Source organism: Papio anubis, chromosome 17 (genome assembly GCF_008728515.1).
Source record: "Papio anubis isolate 15944 chromosome 17, Panubis1.0, whole genome shotgun sequence".
NCBI lineage: Eukaryota > Metazoa > Chordata > Mammalia > Primates > Cercopithecidae > Papio > Papio anubis.
Window position 1 is genome coordinate 9,156,926 of NC_044992.1, and position 17,990 is coordinate 9,174,915.

Consider the following 17,990-nt stretch of genomic DNA (forward strand, 5'->3'; position numbering starts at 1 on the left):
CTGCAGGCACCTGCCACCTCGCTTGGCTAGTTTTTTTTTTTTTTAGTAGAGACGGGTTTCACTGTGTTAGCTTGTGATGGTCTCATCTCCTGGGACCTCTGATCCTACTTCCGCCTCGGCCTCCCAAAGTGCTGGGATTACAGGCTTGAGCCTCACTGCGCCCAAATTTAAAACTTCTTTCCTGTCATTTGTTTGTACCTCTTGAGGTCTTCTAGATTTCGCAGGCTTCATGGTGGTGTTCATTAGGAGGGCTTCTGGATCTAGTTGCTGTATTTCTTGGTACATCTCACCCAGCACAAGTAAAACAAATAACTACCAGCAGTTTTGGTATCAAAAGGAGCTTCAGTCTTATGTTCCGGTACTTGATTTTGTAACACATTTTGTCTTTGGTGAGATTCATTCCATGAAGTTGGTCAGTTTTTGCTCTAAACTTCCTCAGTACTTAGCTTGAATTTATAATACTCAACTTTCAGCAAGACTTATATTCAGACCTCAGTTTTGTTTTTGTTTTTGAGACGAAGCCTTGCTCTGTCACCCAGGCTGGAGTGCAATGGCGGAATCTCGACTCACTGCAACCTCCGCCTCCAGGCTTCAAGTGATTCTCCTGTCTCAGTCTCCTGAGTAGCTAGGATTACAGGCATGCGCCACCACGCCCAGCTATTTTTTTTAAATTTTTGGTAGAGATGGGGTTTCACCTTGTTGGCCAGGCTGGTCTTGAACTCCTGACTTCAAGTGATCCACCCGCCTCGGCCTCCCAAGGTGCTGGGATTACAGGCACGAGCCACCGCACCCAGCCTCAGATCTCAGTTTTTGAGATCTTGAGCTGTGGTTTCGGTTCCCTGAATCCCTGTGATTAGGTCTTTCCACGTATTTCCAACAGTGAAAATGGCTGGTGCTCTCCCATTAGGTGAATCTTTATTTGCAAGTTGGTCGTTTTCTTTTGGTTTCACCTTTTCCCCTCTTTTTTTTTTTTTTTTTTTTTTTTTTTTTGGTTAATAAGCAGTTTAGTAGAATTAATCTGTAAAATTGTTTGGCCCTGGTGCTTTTTTTAAGGGTAAATTTTAAACTATCTTTTCAATTGCTTACATAGGTATTGATCTGTTTGGGTTTTGCATCTCTTTCTTTTCCTTTCCTTTCCTTTTTCTTGTCTTTTCTTTCTTCCTTTCTTTCTTTCTTTCTTTCTTTCTTTCTTTCTTTCTTTCTTTTTTTTTTTTTTTTTTTTGAGACTCAGTCTTGCTCTGTTACCATGCTGGAGTGAAGCGGCGCGATCTCAGCTCACTGTAACCTCCGTCTCCCGGGTTCAAGCGATTCTCCTGCCTCAGTCTCCCGGGTAGCTGGGATTACAGGCGTGTGCCACCATGCCCAGCTAATTTTTATATTTTTAGTAGAGATGGGGTTTCACTATGTTGGCCAGGCTAGTCACGAGCTCCTGACCTCAGGTGATCCACCCGCCTCAGCCTTCCAAGGTGCTGAGATTGTAGGCGTGAGCTACCACGCCTGGCCTCTCAAAATATTTCTCTTGCCATCAATTTTACTTAGTCTGATATTAAGATTACCACATCTTCATTCTTTTAAAATAACATTTACTAATTAGCTATTTTTGCTATAATGTAATAAACGAATTCATTGGAAAACCTAAACTTCATGTACTAAAAACAACAACAACAACAAAAGGACTTCTGGGAAAAATTGAATTAGGCCAGGATTTCTCAACCTCAGCACTACTGACATTTTGAGCTAGATAACTTGGTATTGTGGATGCGATTCTATACGTTAAAGGATGTTTGGCAGCATCCCTGGCCTCTACCCATCAGATGCGAGTAGCAGCTCCTTCCCTGCAATTATGACAACCAAAAACCGTCCCCAGACTTTGCCAAACTTCCCCTGGTGGTAAAATTACCCGTAGCTGAGAATCACTGTGGTTAGGCCAGACCTCTTAACACCGATGCAATTTTGTAATCAGAGCACTAACAAACCAGTCACAATTTTAATAAAATATTAGCATGGTTAGAAAGGGTTTATTAACTTCCTAATAAGTAAAGAAATACTGCAGTAAATGTAGGACTTCACTTTTTAATAAGTAAGGGTAACTTTCTAAAAGGAGATTTAAAAAGACTTGAGGCTGCTGAGTTGTGGAGATGAACTAAACTAAGAGGAAGAACATAGAATAAATGTATGGTACTGCTTTCTTCCTTTACTTGATAATTTAGTTGTGTTAATGTTCTTTGTTTTCAGTTGCTATTATTTTATATACCAAAGCATTATTATACCGAGATAAATCATGCATGAACCAATGAAACTTCTGTAATATTCTATTAAGTTGGTGCAAAAGTAATTGCGGTTTTACTATCATTTGCCTTTTTACCAATTGCATGTAAGCTAATATTCATTATAGAAACATGCATTATAGCAAAAGAGAGTGTATTTTTTTTTTCAACTCTTTATTTTCAACCTATTAGTGTTTAGTTTTAGGTAAGTCTTAGTCTTTTAATAGAATTTAATTCATTCATACTTACTACTACCTAATAAGTTTATAGATTTTTCTATTTAACATGTTTACTTTTTTTGTCTTTTCTTGTAGTCATCATGTTTTGTTTGGTTCTGTTTTACCCTTTGCTGCATACAACTTGGAAACTATCTACTTTATTTGTATTCATTTAGTGGTTACCCTTGAATTTTTTTGTTTGTTTGTTTTGTTTTGTTTTGTTTTTAGGAGATAAGGTCTTGCGCTGTCACCCAGGCTAGAGCACAGTGATGCAATCATAGCTAACTGCAACCTAGAACTCCTGGGGTTAAGCAATCCTTCTGCCTTAACCTCTGGTCTGGAGTAGCTGGGCCTGCAGGCATGCACCACCATGCCCAGCTAATTAAAAAAAAAAAAATTTTTTTTTTTTTTTTCCCAGAAACAGGGTCTCGCTATGTTGCCCAAGTTGATTTCCAACTGCCATCCTCAAGTACTCCTCCTACCTTGGCATCCCAGAGCACAGGCCTCTCAGATTATAGGCAAGAACCACTGCAGTCAACCTCTAAATTTTTAATATACATATTTAAATATAGTTTTTCATCGAAGACTACAGTTAACCAATGTTTGTATCCAATCTGCCAAAAAGGCAAGAGTCTCGGCATATTTTTATTTTCACCTTTCCTCCACCATGTCCTATGTTGAAATTATTTGGAATTCTAGATCTTTGCTTTTATCAGTCTCTCTCTCTCTCTCTCTCTTTTTTTAAACACATCAATCCCCTTGGATTCTTTTTTTTTTTTTTTGGAATTCCTTCAGAAACAATCTATGTACAGAAAATTTGGTCTCAACCAGGTGCAGTGGCTCACGCCTGTAATCACAGCACTTTGCGAGACTGTGGCAGGAAAAATAACTTAAGCCCAGCAGTTTGAGACTTACCTGGGTAAGATGGTGAGACACCCCCTTCTCATCTTTACAAAACTAAATAAATAAACTGGGCATGTTGGTGGCACTGCCTGTAGTCTCAGCTACTCGGGAGGCTAAGGTGGGAAGAAGTTTGAGGCTACCATGAGCTACAATCACACCAGTGCACGCCAGCCTGGGTGACAGAGCAAGACCCTGTTTCTATTAAAAAACAAAACAAAACAAAACAAAAAGCAAGAAGAAGAAGATGAAAAGAAAAAAGAAAGAAAGAAAATTTGGTCTCTGCTTATCTGAAAATATGTTTGTTTTACCCTCAAACTTGAATAATAGTTTGGTGCAGTATAAAAAGAATTTTAATGGAGTTTGTGTTGAAGTATAACATATATGCAAAATACATAAATCATAAATAAGCACCTCAGTGACTTACCACACCTATATGACTATCACCCTGGTAAAGCAATAGAACATTTTTATCATCCCCCAAACACCCCTTCCAATCACTACCCTCACCCTCCTACTTAATCACTACCTGAACGTCTAGTCTCATAGATTAGTTTTACCTGCTTTTGAACTTTATGTAAATAGAATATTTCAATATATCCTTTGGAGATCTTTTTTCTTCTCTGTGGAAGCTTTTAATGTAGTTAGTGTCATACAGATCTTCTTCTCCTTTTTTTTTTTTTTTTTTTTTTTTTGAGACGGAGTCTCGCTCTGTCGCCCAGACTGGAGTGCAGTGGCCGGATCTCAGCTCACTGCAAGCTCCGCCTCCCAGGTTTACGCCATTCTCCTGCCTCAGCCTCCCGAGTAGCTGGGACTACAGGCGCCTGCCACCTCGCCCGGCTAGTTTTTTGTATTTTTAGTAGAGACGGGGTTTCACCATGTTAGCCAGGATGGTCTCGATCTCCTGACCTCGTGATCCGCCCATCTCGGCCTCCCAAAGTGCTGGGATTACAGGCTTGAGCCACCGCGCCCGGCCCCGATCTTCTTCTCCTTATTGATTTTTAGTCCACTTTTATTATCAGTTACTGAGAAAAATGTTAAAATCTCAAGCAACAAATATAGAGTTTCACCTTTATTTCTCATAGTTTTTGTTTTGCGTATCTTAAAGCTCTATTATTAGGTGTTGTTAATTATTTATTATATCTTTCTGCTGTATTGACATTTTTATTAAAGTGTTCCTCTTTGTCTCTAGTAATTCTCTTTGATTTGAAGTATGTTTGTATAATTTTAATCTACTCATTACAGCTTTCTTATGCTTACTCTTAGCAGGATAAATCTTTTTTTAACCCTTTTATTTTTTCCATGTGTCTTTATATTTAAAGTACATCTCTTAAAAAACAGCATATACTTGGTTTTTACTTCTCTATCCAGTCTGATAATCTCTGCTTTTATTTGGAACGTTTAATCCATTTACATTTAATGTAATCTTTCATACATTTGTATTAAATCCTTTTACAAACTGCATAAAACTTCATCAATGCAATACTATAATTTTTGCTTTAAAGAATCATAAACATTTTCAAGAAATTAAGAGAACAAAACTTTTAAAATGTCTTGTGTGCTTACTTACATATTTGACTATTTCTGATGGTCTTCATTCTTATATATCTAAGCTGCCATCTGTTATCTTTTCCCCCTCTAAAGAACTTTGTTTAGCATTTAAAAAAAAAAAAAAAGAAAAAAAGAGAGAGACAGGGTTTCACTCTGTTGCCCAGGATGGAGTGAAGTGACTATTCACAAGCATGATCATTGCACACTGCAGCCTAAACGCCTGGTCTCAAGTGATCTCCTGCCTCAGCCTCCTGAGTAGCTGGGACTACAGGTGCATGCCATTTTGCCTGGCTCATTTAACATCTTTTAAAAGTATAAGCCTCTGGTGAAGCATTATCTCAGTTTTTATTTATCTGGAAACATTTTTTTAGATTTTATTTTTGAAGAAAGTTTCACTGGTTACAGAATTCTTGCCCAATTGTTTTCTATTTATTCATTAGTTTGAATACATCATTCCAGACTTTCTAATGAGAAGTCATTCTGTATTCTTATGATTTTCCTCTTTGTAATATGTCATTTTTCTGCTTATTTTTCAAGATTTTTTCTTTGCTTTTGTCTTTCATCAGTTTGACTGATCTCTCTTTCTCTTTGTGTTTATCCTTCTTAGGGTTTGTTCAACTTTTTGAATCTATAAGCTGATATTTAGCTGATATATAAGCTGAGACAGAGTGAAACCCTGTCTCTCTCTCTCTCTTTTTTTTTTTTTTAATGCTAAACAAAGTTCTTTAGAGGGGGAAAAGATAACAGATGGCAACTTAGATATATAAGAATGAAGACCATCAGAAATTCCTTAAGAATTTTCACCTTTTCTCACTTCTGTTCCCCTGAGATTCAAATTATCTGTGTTTAGTTTTAGGCTGTTCATTTTTCTTCAATTTTTTGAATCTCTTTTTAAAAGTATGTAATCTCTATTAAATCTACCTTCCAGTTTACAGACTTTTTTTTTTAACCATCTCTAATCTGTCATTGAGTCCACCTAGTCAATTTATTTTAGTTATTGTACTTCTTACCTATAGAAAAATATATTATTGCTATAAGTTATATAATTATAATATTACATATATAGTTTCTAATTCTCTGTTCAGATTACCTATCTGTTCACTTATTGATATGACAGTTTCCTTTAATATTTTGAATATATTTTTAAATAGCTGCTTTAAAGTTTTTGTCTGCTAATCTTACACCTGGGTCTACTTGGAGTTAGTCGCTTCTGACTGCCTTTTTTTCTGAGTCACATTTTCCTATTTGTTTGCATGTTTGATAATTTTTTTGTTGAAAACTTAGTATTATATAGAATACACTATAGCAAGTCTGTTCTCTGAGGATTGTTGGCATGGACTCAAACTGCAAATTTTGCCTCCCCATAGTATGCATCAGCTGATATTCTCGTGACTTCCCACTGCTGCTTTTTTAGCCTGGCCTTGGGTTCTTCTGTGGGCTTGCATTATCTGGCAGTCACCCAGGGGTTTATGCAGAGATGAAGCTCATCCTTTCCATGATTTCCTTTCTTTTAGTGACTTCTCCCTATTTTCCAAATATTCTGCTAACCTCAAGCTGTGTCACTTGAAGCCTGCAAGGTTCAGCTTCCTGCCATCCAAGCTGAGCTCATTTGGGGAATGTATTTAATTAAAAAGGCAAACAAACCGAAAACAAAAAATCTCTGAGATTGACCCCATGTAGCTGTCTTTAAAAGTAGAGTCCTTAAAAAAATCAATAATAATAATAAAAAAAAAACAGTAGAATCTTCTCTCGTCTCTGCCTGCTTGTTCTTTCTCTTGGTATTCCCCCCAATACATGTATAATTTAGCTACCCAACAGAGATTTGGGCAGTGTTTATAACCAGAATTTACATCTTATTCTTGTGGTTCTCTTGCCAATAGGACATTCCCCCTTTAAATTCCAGCTGATTTTCTAGCCCTTAACTCTGATCTGTAGCATTGTTAGCTATGAAGGCTATGGTTTTTCTGCCACCTTTTTCTACAGCCACCATAGCTGTGGGGGTTAGAGGCTCCCACATGTGAGAAAGCCACACGCTAACAATTCTAAACCCTTACCAGTTGGTTGCACTCTTAGAAGAGCAAACTCTTCTTGATTTCTATCTAATTTTAGAGGTTTTTAGTGTCATTAAGATTTTTGTTATTGTTTTTAATTCATCCAGTTTTTCTAATTGTTATTTGTGAGAAAATGTGTGTGACCAGTTCAGTGCTCCAGTCTTACAAGATGTACTCTCTGCTTATGCTTTTGAGCTCAGTTTTTCTCTACAGGTCTTATCTGTCTGATTTCTATTTATCCACAATGTTCCTGACCTATGTGATGATACTCTTTCCTACTTTCCTGTACTGTTAAGGGCAAAATTATGTACATCTATAGCTACATCTATATCTATAAATATCTTCATTTCATGGGATTTTAGGTGAGAGAGAGGGAGCACATGGGCCTGGTATCGCATCATGATCCAATCAATTGGGTTCTTTCTGGAACTTAACCTCTCAGACCCTAAACTAAGAACAATCTACCACTTCAATGGTTCAGTTTTGAACTAGGCTTGACTGCTGAGGAAGTGGATAGGCCATCAAGGGTAGAGAGTTTGGAAGAAAGTTCTTTTATTTTTTTGAGATGGAGTTTCTTTCTTGTTGCCCAGGCTGGAGTGCAATGGCATGATCTCGGCTCACTGCGACCCCCGCCTACTGGGTTCAAGCTATTCTCCTGCCTCAGCCTTCCAAGTAGCTGGGACTACAGGTGCATACCACCACGACCAGCTAATGTTTATATTTTTAGTAGAGACAGGGTTTCGCCATCTTGGCCAAGCTGGTCTCAAACTCTTGACCTCAGGTGCTCCACTCACCTTGGCCCTCCCAAGGTGCTGGGATTACAGGTGTGAGCCAGCGCGCCTGGCCTGGAATGTTCTTTAGGGGGCGTTCATTTCATGATATTTGGTTTTCATGAGTGGTCCGTGAGTACACCTCTTTAAGAGCTTACTTCCCTCGAAGGAGGAGCTCATTCACCGAAGGCATTATCTAATATAAATTCCTCTAATTTTAAATTAATATTAACATTCTAATGTTGACTTGATTTATGTTGATCAAGATTGTCTAGCAAGAAGCCCCATCACATCTGCTGTCTCATTCCAGCACTTACTCTTCTAACTAAGTAGTCCATCATCATACCTTTAACACTGAACCCCAACATTAAATGTGTGGAAGGGATCCACTTATTTTTTCTTTTAATTCTAAAGTGAGTAGGTCTTAAAATAAGAGAAAAGGACTCTTTTTTGAAATGTGTTCATGAAAAAATGTAGGCATTGCTTGACAGGTACTGAAACCTAAAAATTAGCTTCAGTCTCCACAGAGACAAGCTAGAAATTTATACTTATAAACCAACTGGACTTTATTTTACCCCAATATTATTCCTTCTTCTTATTCAAATTGGAATAATCTGTAATCTTTTGACATATTGGCAATTTACATTGTATTTACAGGTTGCCTTTTTTTTTTTTTTTTCTTTTTTTTTTTAGCTTGACAGACCAAGGAAGGGTTTTGGGTTATCTGCAAACATGAATTCTGGCACCTCTGTCTTTTTCTTTTTGAAGATTTTAATAAGATTGTCTACTTGGCTGGGCACAGTGGCTCACGCCTGTAACCCCAGCACTTTGGGAGGCCGAGGCGGGTGGATCACCTGAGGTCAGGAGTTTGAGACTAGCCTGGCCAACATGGTGAAACCCTGTCTCTACTAAAAATACAAAAAATAGGCTGGACATGGTGGCACATGCCTGTAATCCCAACTACTCGGGAGGCTGAGGTAGGAGAATTGCTTGAACATAGGAGGTGGAGTGAGCCGAGACTGGACCATTGCGCTCCAGCCCAGGCCACAGAGCGAGACTCCATCTCAAAAATAAATAAATAAATAAATAAATAAAAAGATTGTCTACTTTACAGGAAAAGGTTTCTTTATTCTCTTTTAATACAAGTAATCCAAGGGCGTATTTATCTCAAGAAATGTTATAGCTGTCTACTTATCTCCAAACTCAGGTAATATCCATTAAATATGTACAGCTTTTTGTTTGTCAATTATACCTCAATAAAGTGGTTTTTATTTTATTTCATTTTATTTTTAGAGGCAAGTTCTCTTGTCTCACTCTGTCATCCAGGCTGGAGTGCAGTGGCATGATCATAGCTCAATGCAGTCTCTAACCCCTGGGCTCAAGAGATCTTCCTTCCTTAGCCTCACAAGAAGCTAGGACCACAGGCATGAATCCACTACACCCAACTAATTTTTATATATTTTTATTTTTTGTGTGAAGGGAGGGTCTCACTACGTTGCTCAGGCTGGTCTTGAACTCCTGGCCTCAAGTGATGGGATCCTCCCTTCTTGGCCTCCCAAAGTGCTGGGATGACAGGTGTGAGCCACCACATCGGGCCTCAATAAAGTAGTTTTATAGAAAAGACAAATGTTACTTACTATCCTCCAGTCTACCAAGACTTTGTGAGAATTTTAAATCGGTTTATTCTTTTTGAGCAACTTTGTCCCAAGCCTTCCTAAAGAGAAAGGACTACAAAAGATGGTCCACAGGTGATTAGAGGGCATTACATACCATTATACAAGATGTGTCAAATGGTCAGTAAGACAATCATTAAGCCTTCAGATAATAAAAGGCATCCTTCCCTATATTCTCTTTTTTTTTTTTTTTTTTTTTTTGAGATGGAGCCTGGCTCTGTTGCCCAGGCTGGAGTGCAGTGGCCCAGTCTCGGCTCACTGCAACCTCTGCCTCCCAGGTTCAAGCGATTCTCCTGCCTCAGCCTCCTGAGTAGCTGGGATTACAGGCATGTGCCACCATGCCCGGCTAATTTTTGTATTTTTAATAGAGAGGGTTTCACCGTGTTGGCCAGGCTGGTCTCAAACTCCTGACCTCAGGTGATCCACCAGCCTTGGCCTCCCAAAGTGCTAGGATGACAGGCATGAGCCACTGTGCCTGGCCAAGTAGACAATTTTATTAAAATTTTGAAAAAGAAAAAGACAATGGTGCCAGAATTCATGTTTGCAGATCACCCAAAACCCTTCTTTGGTCTGTCAAGCCCCCTCGGTCTCCCAAAATGCTGGGATTACAGGTTTGAGCCACTGCACCCAGCCTTTCCCTGTATTTTTGTGAAACACATTTTGGTGTCAAATATGCATGTGGGAAACTGCGTCTTTTGTGGTTGCATCTCTTGATGACTTCCTTGCAGTGGCACTGCTGAGCTATTTGCAACCTGTGCCAAGAAGGACATCAGGGTGTGGCACACATCATCCAACAGGGAGCTACTGCGGATCACCGTGCCCAACATGACCTGCCACGGCATCGACTTCATGAGGGATGGCAAGAGCATCATTTCAGGTAAGGTCCACATGTCAAGATCTGGCTCGGGGCTCCAGCTGCGGTTTGGATTCTTGTCACTCTCCTCCCATACTAGTCTCTACGTGTGGATAACCTAGAACAGCCTCCCACTGTCCACCCCCTTCTTGCTTCTAATCTAGCCTCTCTTTGGAGTTTCCTTCCAGCTGGGAGACTTTCTGAGCTAGGAAGGACCAAACAGCAATTTCTCCTCTCCCACATTGCTGCATATAGCGTGTATCTTTCTCTCTAGTAGGAAGATTTAGAAATTCAATTTTGAAAAGGATTTTGTGGCCTCAGTGAGGACAGGGCCCCCCATGTGAGGACCCCTTTTGTTGTGTAAGAGATAAAAACCTGACTCAAACGAAGTGATGCTTCAATGGGAATTTATTTTTAACTCAATTTATTATTTTATGCCAAAGTCATTTAGCATAAATTATAGGCAGCATGATATTCCACCTCTAAAGACTTCAGCATGTATCTCTAAAAATATTTTCCTTTAAAACAGTAATTTCTTAGTATTGTCTTATGATGAATCTATCTGCAAATCTCCCCAGTGCTCAGAAAGTACATATGCCGCTGCACATCAATGAAAAGTTCAGTGGATCTTTAGAGACAGCTATTAAAATGGTGACACCAGGAGCCCATCTCCCTCTCTCCCTCCCTCCCTCTCTTCCTCCCTCCCTTCCTTCTTCCCCCCTTCCTCCCTCCCTTCCTTCTTCCCCCCTTCCTCCCTCCTTTCCTTCTTCCCCCCTTCCTCCCTCCCTCCCTCCCTTCCTCCCTTTCTCTCTCTCTCTCTTTCTTTCTTTTTTTTGAGATGGAGTTTCACCCTTGTTGCCCAAACTGGAGTGCCATGGCACGATCTCGGCTCACTGCAACCTCTGCCTCCCGAGTTCAAGCGATTCTGCTGCCTCAGCCTCCAGAGTAGCTGGGATTACAGGCATGCGCCTGCCTCAGCCTTCCGAGTAGCTGGGATTACAGGCGTGCACCACCACGACCGGCTAATTTTTTTGTATTTTTAGTAGAAATGGGGTTTCGCCATGTTGACCAAGCTGGTCTTGAACTCCTGACCTCAGGTGATCCACCCACCTCGGCTTCCCAAAGTGCTGGGATTACAAGCGTGAGCCACCGCGCCCGGCCCTCACCCCTCTTTTCTTGGCCCTGTCTCCTCCTTGTTAGCATCCCTACCCCACCCTGCGCATGTCTTCTCCACATGGTGCTGCCAGGAGCTCTGGGCTTACCTTACATCTAGAGCGAAGGCAGCTCAGGACAGAAATCTTGGAGTCCTCACTGCCTCCCCTGTCTCTCTTATGCCCACATCCACATCTCCTGATGACGCTCATTTCAAAGTACATCCAAGGTCTGTCACTCCTCATTATCTCCCGGCTTATCTTAGCCACCAGCATCTCTCCCCTAGATTGCTCTGGTACCTTCCTACCAGGTCTCTTTGCTTCTCTTCTCATCCAGCATACTTTCCCGCAGTCTGTTCTCAACACAGAAGCCAGAAGCCAGAGGTCTGCTTTAAAATGTAAGTCAGGGCCGGGCACGGTGGCTCACGCCTGTAATCCCAGCACTTTGGAGGCCGAGGTGGGAGCCACCGCACCTGGACCTGATTTACATAGCTAGAATTACAGGCATGCGCCACCACGCCCAGCTAATTTTTGTAATTTTTGTTTGTTTGTTTGTTTGTTTGTTTGAGACAGAGTCTCGCTCTGTTGCCCAGGCTGGAGTGCAGTTGTGTGATCTTGGCTCACTGCAAGCTCTGCCTCCCGGGTTCATGCCATTCTCCTGCCTCAACCTCCCGAGTAGCTGGGACTACAGGTGCCTGCCACCACACCTGGCTAGTTTTTTGGTATTTTTAGTAGAGACGGGGTTTCACCATGTTAGCCAGGATCCTCTGGATCTCCTGACCTCGTGATCTGCCCTCCTTGGCCTCCCAAAGTGCTGGGATTACAGGCATGAGCCACCGCGCCCGGCCCGATTTTTACAATTTTTTTGAGTAGAGATGGTGTTTCGCCTGTGGTCAGGAGTTGGAGAACAGCCTGACCAATTTGGTGAAACCCCATCTCTACTAAAAACACAAAAATTAGCCAGGCATGGTGGCGGACACCTATAGTCCCAGCTACCTGGAAGGCTGAGAAAGGAGAGTTTCTTGAACCCGGAAGGTGGAGGTTGCAGTGAGCCGAGATTGCACCACTGTACTCCAGCCTGAGTAACAGAGGCAGACTCTGTCTCAAAGAAAACAAAAGAAAGAAACAAAATGTAAGTCAGAATATGCCATATTTAGGGCTCAAAAGTCTTTTACCCTCTAAGAGTAAATGACAAGTTCCCCCTGTCACCTGCAAGGCTCCCTGTGACTTTCCCTCCTTCTTCACTTTCACCTTCCCCTTCTTACCTGGAGTTCTTCCCCTTCTAGCCATACTTTCTTCTTGCAGTTCCTCAAACACACTGGGCCTAGATAGAGCCTTTGCTCTGACTCTTATATCTGCCTGAAATATTCTTTCCCCAGATATCCCCATGGCTCACTCCCTCATCCCCTCACTTCCTCAAATCTTTGCTGAAATGGGATCTACCTTTAGCATTCTATTTTAAATTGCTAAGGTGGCATTAAAGCTTATGAGAGGGTGCCAGCCACATGAAGATCTGGGGGGAAAACATTCCAGGCAGAGGGAACAGCAAGTACAAAGGCCCTGAGGTGGGAGATCACTTGGCATATTTGAGGAATAGCAAGAGGGCCAGTGTGTCTGGGGCTTAGTGGGTAGTTGGGCTAAGGGTTCAGGGAGAGCTAGTAAAAGAAGTTAAAAGAGATGGGTGGGGGAAGCGGGCACAAATACTAGTTACCATGGAGGATAAAGGAATTTGGATTGGATTTTAATTCTAAATGCAGTGAGCAAATGTTTTGGAAGGGTTTGTTTGTTTGTTTGTTTGTTTGAGATGGAGTTGTGCTCTGTTGCCCAGGCTGGGAGTGCAGTGGTGCAATCTCGGTTCACTGCAACCTCCAGCCTTCCAGGTTCAAATGATTCTCCTGCCTCAGCCTCCTGAGTAGCTGGGATTACAGGCATGCTGCCACCAGGCCCAGCTAATTTTTGTAATTTTTTTAGTAGAGATGGGGTCTTACCATGTTGACCAGGCTGGTCTCCAACTGCTGTCCTCAAGTGATCCACCTGTCTTGGCCTCCCAAAGTGCTGGGATTACAGGTGTGAGCCACTGCGCCCAGCCCCCACTTTTTAAAAATATTTTTGTTGAGACAGGGTCTCGCTCTGTTGCCCAGGCTGGAGTGCAGTGGTGGACTCTTGACTCACTGCAACCTCTACCTGCCAGGTTTAAGCAATCCTCCCACTTCAGCCTCCTGAGTAGCTGGGACTATAGGTGCACGCCACCATGCCTGGCAATTTTTTTTTTTTTTTTTGTATTTTTTGTAGAGACTGGGTCTTGCCATGTCCTCCAGGCTGGTCTTGAGCTCCTAGACTCAAGCAATCCACCTACCTTGGCCTCCCAAAGTGCAAAGTGTTGGGATTATAGACATGAGCCTTTTTTTTTTTTTTTTGAATAAAAAAGGAAGTACTTGAATGTAAGCGTGGCCGAGCCTGTAATCCCAGCACTTTGGGAGGCCGAGGCAGGTGGATCATGAGGTCAGGAGATCGAGACCGTCCTGTTCAACATGGTGAAACCCCGTCTCTACTAAAAATACAAAAATTAGCTCGGCATGGTGGCACGCACATGTAGTCCCAGCTACTCGGGAGGCTGAGGCAGGAGAATTGCTTAAACCCAGGAGGCGGAGCGTGAGCCGAGATCATGCCACTGCACTCCAGCCTGGGCGACAGAGCGACTTTCAAAAAAAAAAAGGAAGTTTTTGAGACGGAGTCTCGCTTGCCGCCCCAGGCTGGAGTGCGCAGGGCCGGATCTCAGCTCACTGCAAGCTCCGCCTCCCCCGGTTCACTTTATTCTCCTGCCTCAGCCTCCCGAAAGGCTGGGACTACAGGCTCGGCCACTGCCCGGCTAGTTTTGTATATTTTAGTAGAGACGGGTTTCACCGTGTTAGCCAGGATGGTCTCGGGATCTCCTGACCTCAGATCCGGGCCTGCCTCGCCTCCCTGTGCTGGGATTACAGGCTTGAGCCATCAAGGCCTGGCAAAAGGGAAGTTCTTTGATCAAGAAAGTGATATGATTTTTTTTTTTTTTTTTTGAGATGGAGTCTGGCTTTCCTTGTCATTTGTGGCTGGAGGCAGTGGCCGGATCTCAGCTCACTGCAAGCTCCAGCCCTGGTTTACGCATTCTCCCGCCTCAGCTCCCGGTAGCTGGGACTACAGGCTCACCACCGCCACTGGGCTTGTTTTTTTGTATTTTTAGTAGAGACGGGTTTCACCGTGTTCGCCAGGATGGTCTCGGGATTTCCTGACCTCGCGGATCCGCCTCGGGCCTCGCCTCCCAAAGTGCTGGGATTACAGGCTTGAGCCACCGCGCCCGGCCGAAAGTGACATGATTTTTAAAAGGTGGTTGTAAGCAAGAGTGGAAGCAAGCATAAGCTGTTATCATAATCCAGGAGAAAGACGGTGGTACCTTGGATGAAGGAGGTACCGTTGGAGCTGTTGAGAGGTGGTCAGATCTGAATGTTTTTTGACAGTAGAGCTGGTGGAACTTGCTGATGGATTGGATGTTGGATTGGGTTGGGTAGGTGAAATTGCGGGTAATCAACGTAGACTCAGGCTGTTGGCTTAGGCAAGTGGCTGGGTGGTGGCAACTTTTACTGAGATGGGAAAGATAGTGGAAGGCGGAGGAGGAGCATTCCATTGAAAGATTGGGGTAGGTGGGGGTAGGTGGGGTGACAACAATTATTTGGAAATGTTCAATTATATATCTCAGGCACAATATCATCTAGCTAGTTGGGTGTACAAGTCTTGGCGGTTTGTGGGAGAGGTAGGAGTGGGCCTCCCTCATTTCCCCTCTCCCCATCCTCCCTCACTTGGCATAGGATGCACCTATAGATAGGTTCAACCAAGACAAACCACTCCTTTCCCTTAGCCAGGTGTGACCAGTGTGGGGTATGAGGGGCAAGGGGCCTATGATGACCACCACTCAGTTGAGCTGGTCTCTTCCCTCTACCACAGCGCCGCTTGCCAGGCCTGCCTCTCCTTAGTGAGGCCAGCAGCCTGCGGAGAGAGGGTGCGTGCACTGATCCTGCCTGCCTTTTGTTTCCCTTTCATGCCAGCATGGAACGACGGTAAAATCCGAGCCTTCGCCCCAGAGACAGGCCAACTGATGTATGTCATTAACAGTGCTCACAGGATCGGCGTCACCGCCATCGCCACCACCAGTGACTGTAAAAGGGTCATCAGTGGCGGTGGGGAAGGGGAGGTATTGAAAGCAGAAATTGAAAAAAATAACGCTCTATTTAGAACAACTGCCTTATAGGAAACCATCTATTTGCTTTTAAAAATACACACTTGTGCTAGGATTCAAGCAAGACCAAATTAACATTTTGATGAGATCTGAAAATACGTCATAAATAAAAGTTCTAATATTATAAATGTATACCTTTTTTTTTTTTTTTTTTTTTTTGAAATGGAGTCTCATTCTGTCACCCAGTCTGGAGAGTGCAGTGGCTCAATCTTGGCTCATTACAACCTCCTCCTTCTGGGTTCAAGCGATTCTCCTGCCTCAGCCTCCTGAGTAGCTGGGATTACAGGCGCCCGCCATCACACCCAGCTAATTTTTGTATTTTTACTGGAGATGGGGTTTCACCATTTTGGCCAGATTGGTCTCAAACTCTTGACCTCAGGTGATCCACCTGCCTTGGCCTCCCAAAGTGCTGGGATTACAGGTATGAGCCACCGCACCCTGCCTATAAATATATATATTTGTGCACAGAATATACATTTGTGTACAGAAAGGACATATACAATACAGACATGAAAGTGTTCTGTGTGGACTAGAGTTAATGAATTCACGTGGGTGTTTTGCCAGTGTTTTGACTTGCTTGCTCTCTTCCTCCAAGAATCGTAGTTGTATAAATTGTCTTCATCTTATCTTTCAAAGCAGGTGATGGTTTTAACATCAATTCTTTTTTTTGTTTGTTTTGTTTTGTTTTTTGAGACAGAGTCTCGCTCTGTCGCCCAGGCTGGAGTACAGTGGCGCGATCTCGGCTCACTGCAACCTCCACCTCCCAGGTTCACATCATTCTCCTGCCTCAGCCTTCTAAGTAGCTGGGACTACAGGTGCCCGCCACCATGCCCGGCTAATTTTTTTGTAGTATTTTTAGTAGAGACGGGGTTTCACCATGTTAACCAGGATGGTCTCGATCTCCTGACCTTGTGATCTGCCTGCCTCGGCCTCCCAGAGTGCTGGGATTACAGGCGTGAGCCACTGCGCCCAGCCTAGCATCAATTCTTTAATACACCCAGACGTTTTGACCATTATTTTTAAACGATCACGCTCAGCTTTTTCTTTCCATTATTTTGAGGAGGCTGTAACACTTTTTACTTACACATTTTTCTCTGAATCTCTCCTCCTCTGTGCCCCAGATTCTTTCCTACCCCAAAGTCTTCCCTTTTTCTTTGAGATGTTTTCTTTTCCTTCTCTTAATCCCCTGTCATAGGATGAACAGAATAGTTTGTGCTCATCTTATTTTTCATAAATCCAACATAGTCATTATAAGAAGGTGTAAGCATCTGACTACTATGTTTTCTGGTGTAGTTGTGACATATCCTTTGTCCATTAAAAGAATACTGGCCGGGAGTGATGGCTCATACCTGTAATCTCAGCACTTTGGGAGGCCGACGCAGGTGGATCACCTGAGGTCAGGAGTTTGAGACCAGCCTGGCCAACATGGCCAAACCCTGTCTCTACTAAAAATACAAAAATTAGGCCGGGCGCGGTGAGTCGGAGGCTGCAGTGAGCCAAGATCACACCATTGCACTCCAGCCTGGGTGACGAAGCGAGACTTTGTCTCAAAAAAAGAAAAAAAAAAAAAATCAGCCAGGTGTGGTGGTGCATTCCTGTAGTCCCAGCTACCTGGGAGGCTGAGACAGGAGAATTGCTTGAATCCAGGAGGCGGAGGTTGCAGTGAGCCGAGATCACGCCATTGCACTCCAGCCTGGGAGATGGAGCAAGACTCCATCTCAAAAAATAAAAAAATAAATAAATAAAGGAATACTATACTAACTAAACAACTTTCCTTTTACCTATCCCTTTTATTAAAGCATCATATTGATGATTTTAAATTTTGTGTGTAGGTAGTTGTATTACCTATGAATTTTACTCCAGGATGATATACAGGCATTTGGAAATATTTGTGATATAAAATAGGTATTGGATTCAGTCAAGTTGGGAACCATTGCTTTTAAATGATCAAAATTGACAACTGATCATGAAAGTTTAAATATGGCTCTGGGTACCCACAAAATTTCCCAATGGTACCAGAAATTTGAGAGCAGTGATCAGCAGAAGTGAACAGACATTATTTCACTCGGTTTGGTGTTGGCCCTTGCATTATCAACTTGCATAGCAGGTGTCTGATTAAATTTCTCAGCCTGTATGTACAAGCAGGTACAGGATTGTTAGTAGCATTTTTCAAGCCCTGTTGAAGATGATCACATCTTATACATGAATATTCCTGTCCTTCAACTTAGCATTCCCACCCCACCCAACCGAGACGAAGACAGGGAATTTAAAAAAACACAAATCGGG

The 17,990-nt window shown here is 42.6% G+C and overlaps 1 protein-coding gene across 4 annotated transcripts in view; it reads left to right on the forward strand.

Annotated features, from left to right (window-relative positions):
* The window catches only part of CFAP52 (cilia and flagella associated protein 52), a 68,405-nt gene that overhangs the window by 41,557 nt on the left and 8,858 nt on the right, over positions 1-17,990 (forward strand). For all 4 annotated transcript variants that reach the window (XM_031657374.1, XM_031657373.1, XM_031657372.1 and 1 more), the window contains 2 exons: positions 10,159-10,307; positions 15,514-15,659. In XM_031657374.1, coding sequence (XP_031513234.1) covers positions 10,159-10,307; positions 15,514-15,659 — 295 coding nt within the window. The remainder of the gene's footprint in view (positions 1-10,158; positions 10,308-15,513; positions 15,660-17,990) is intronic.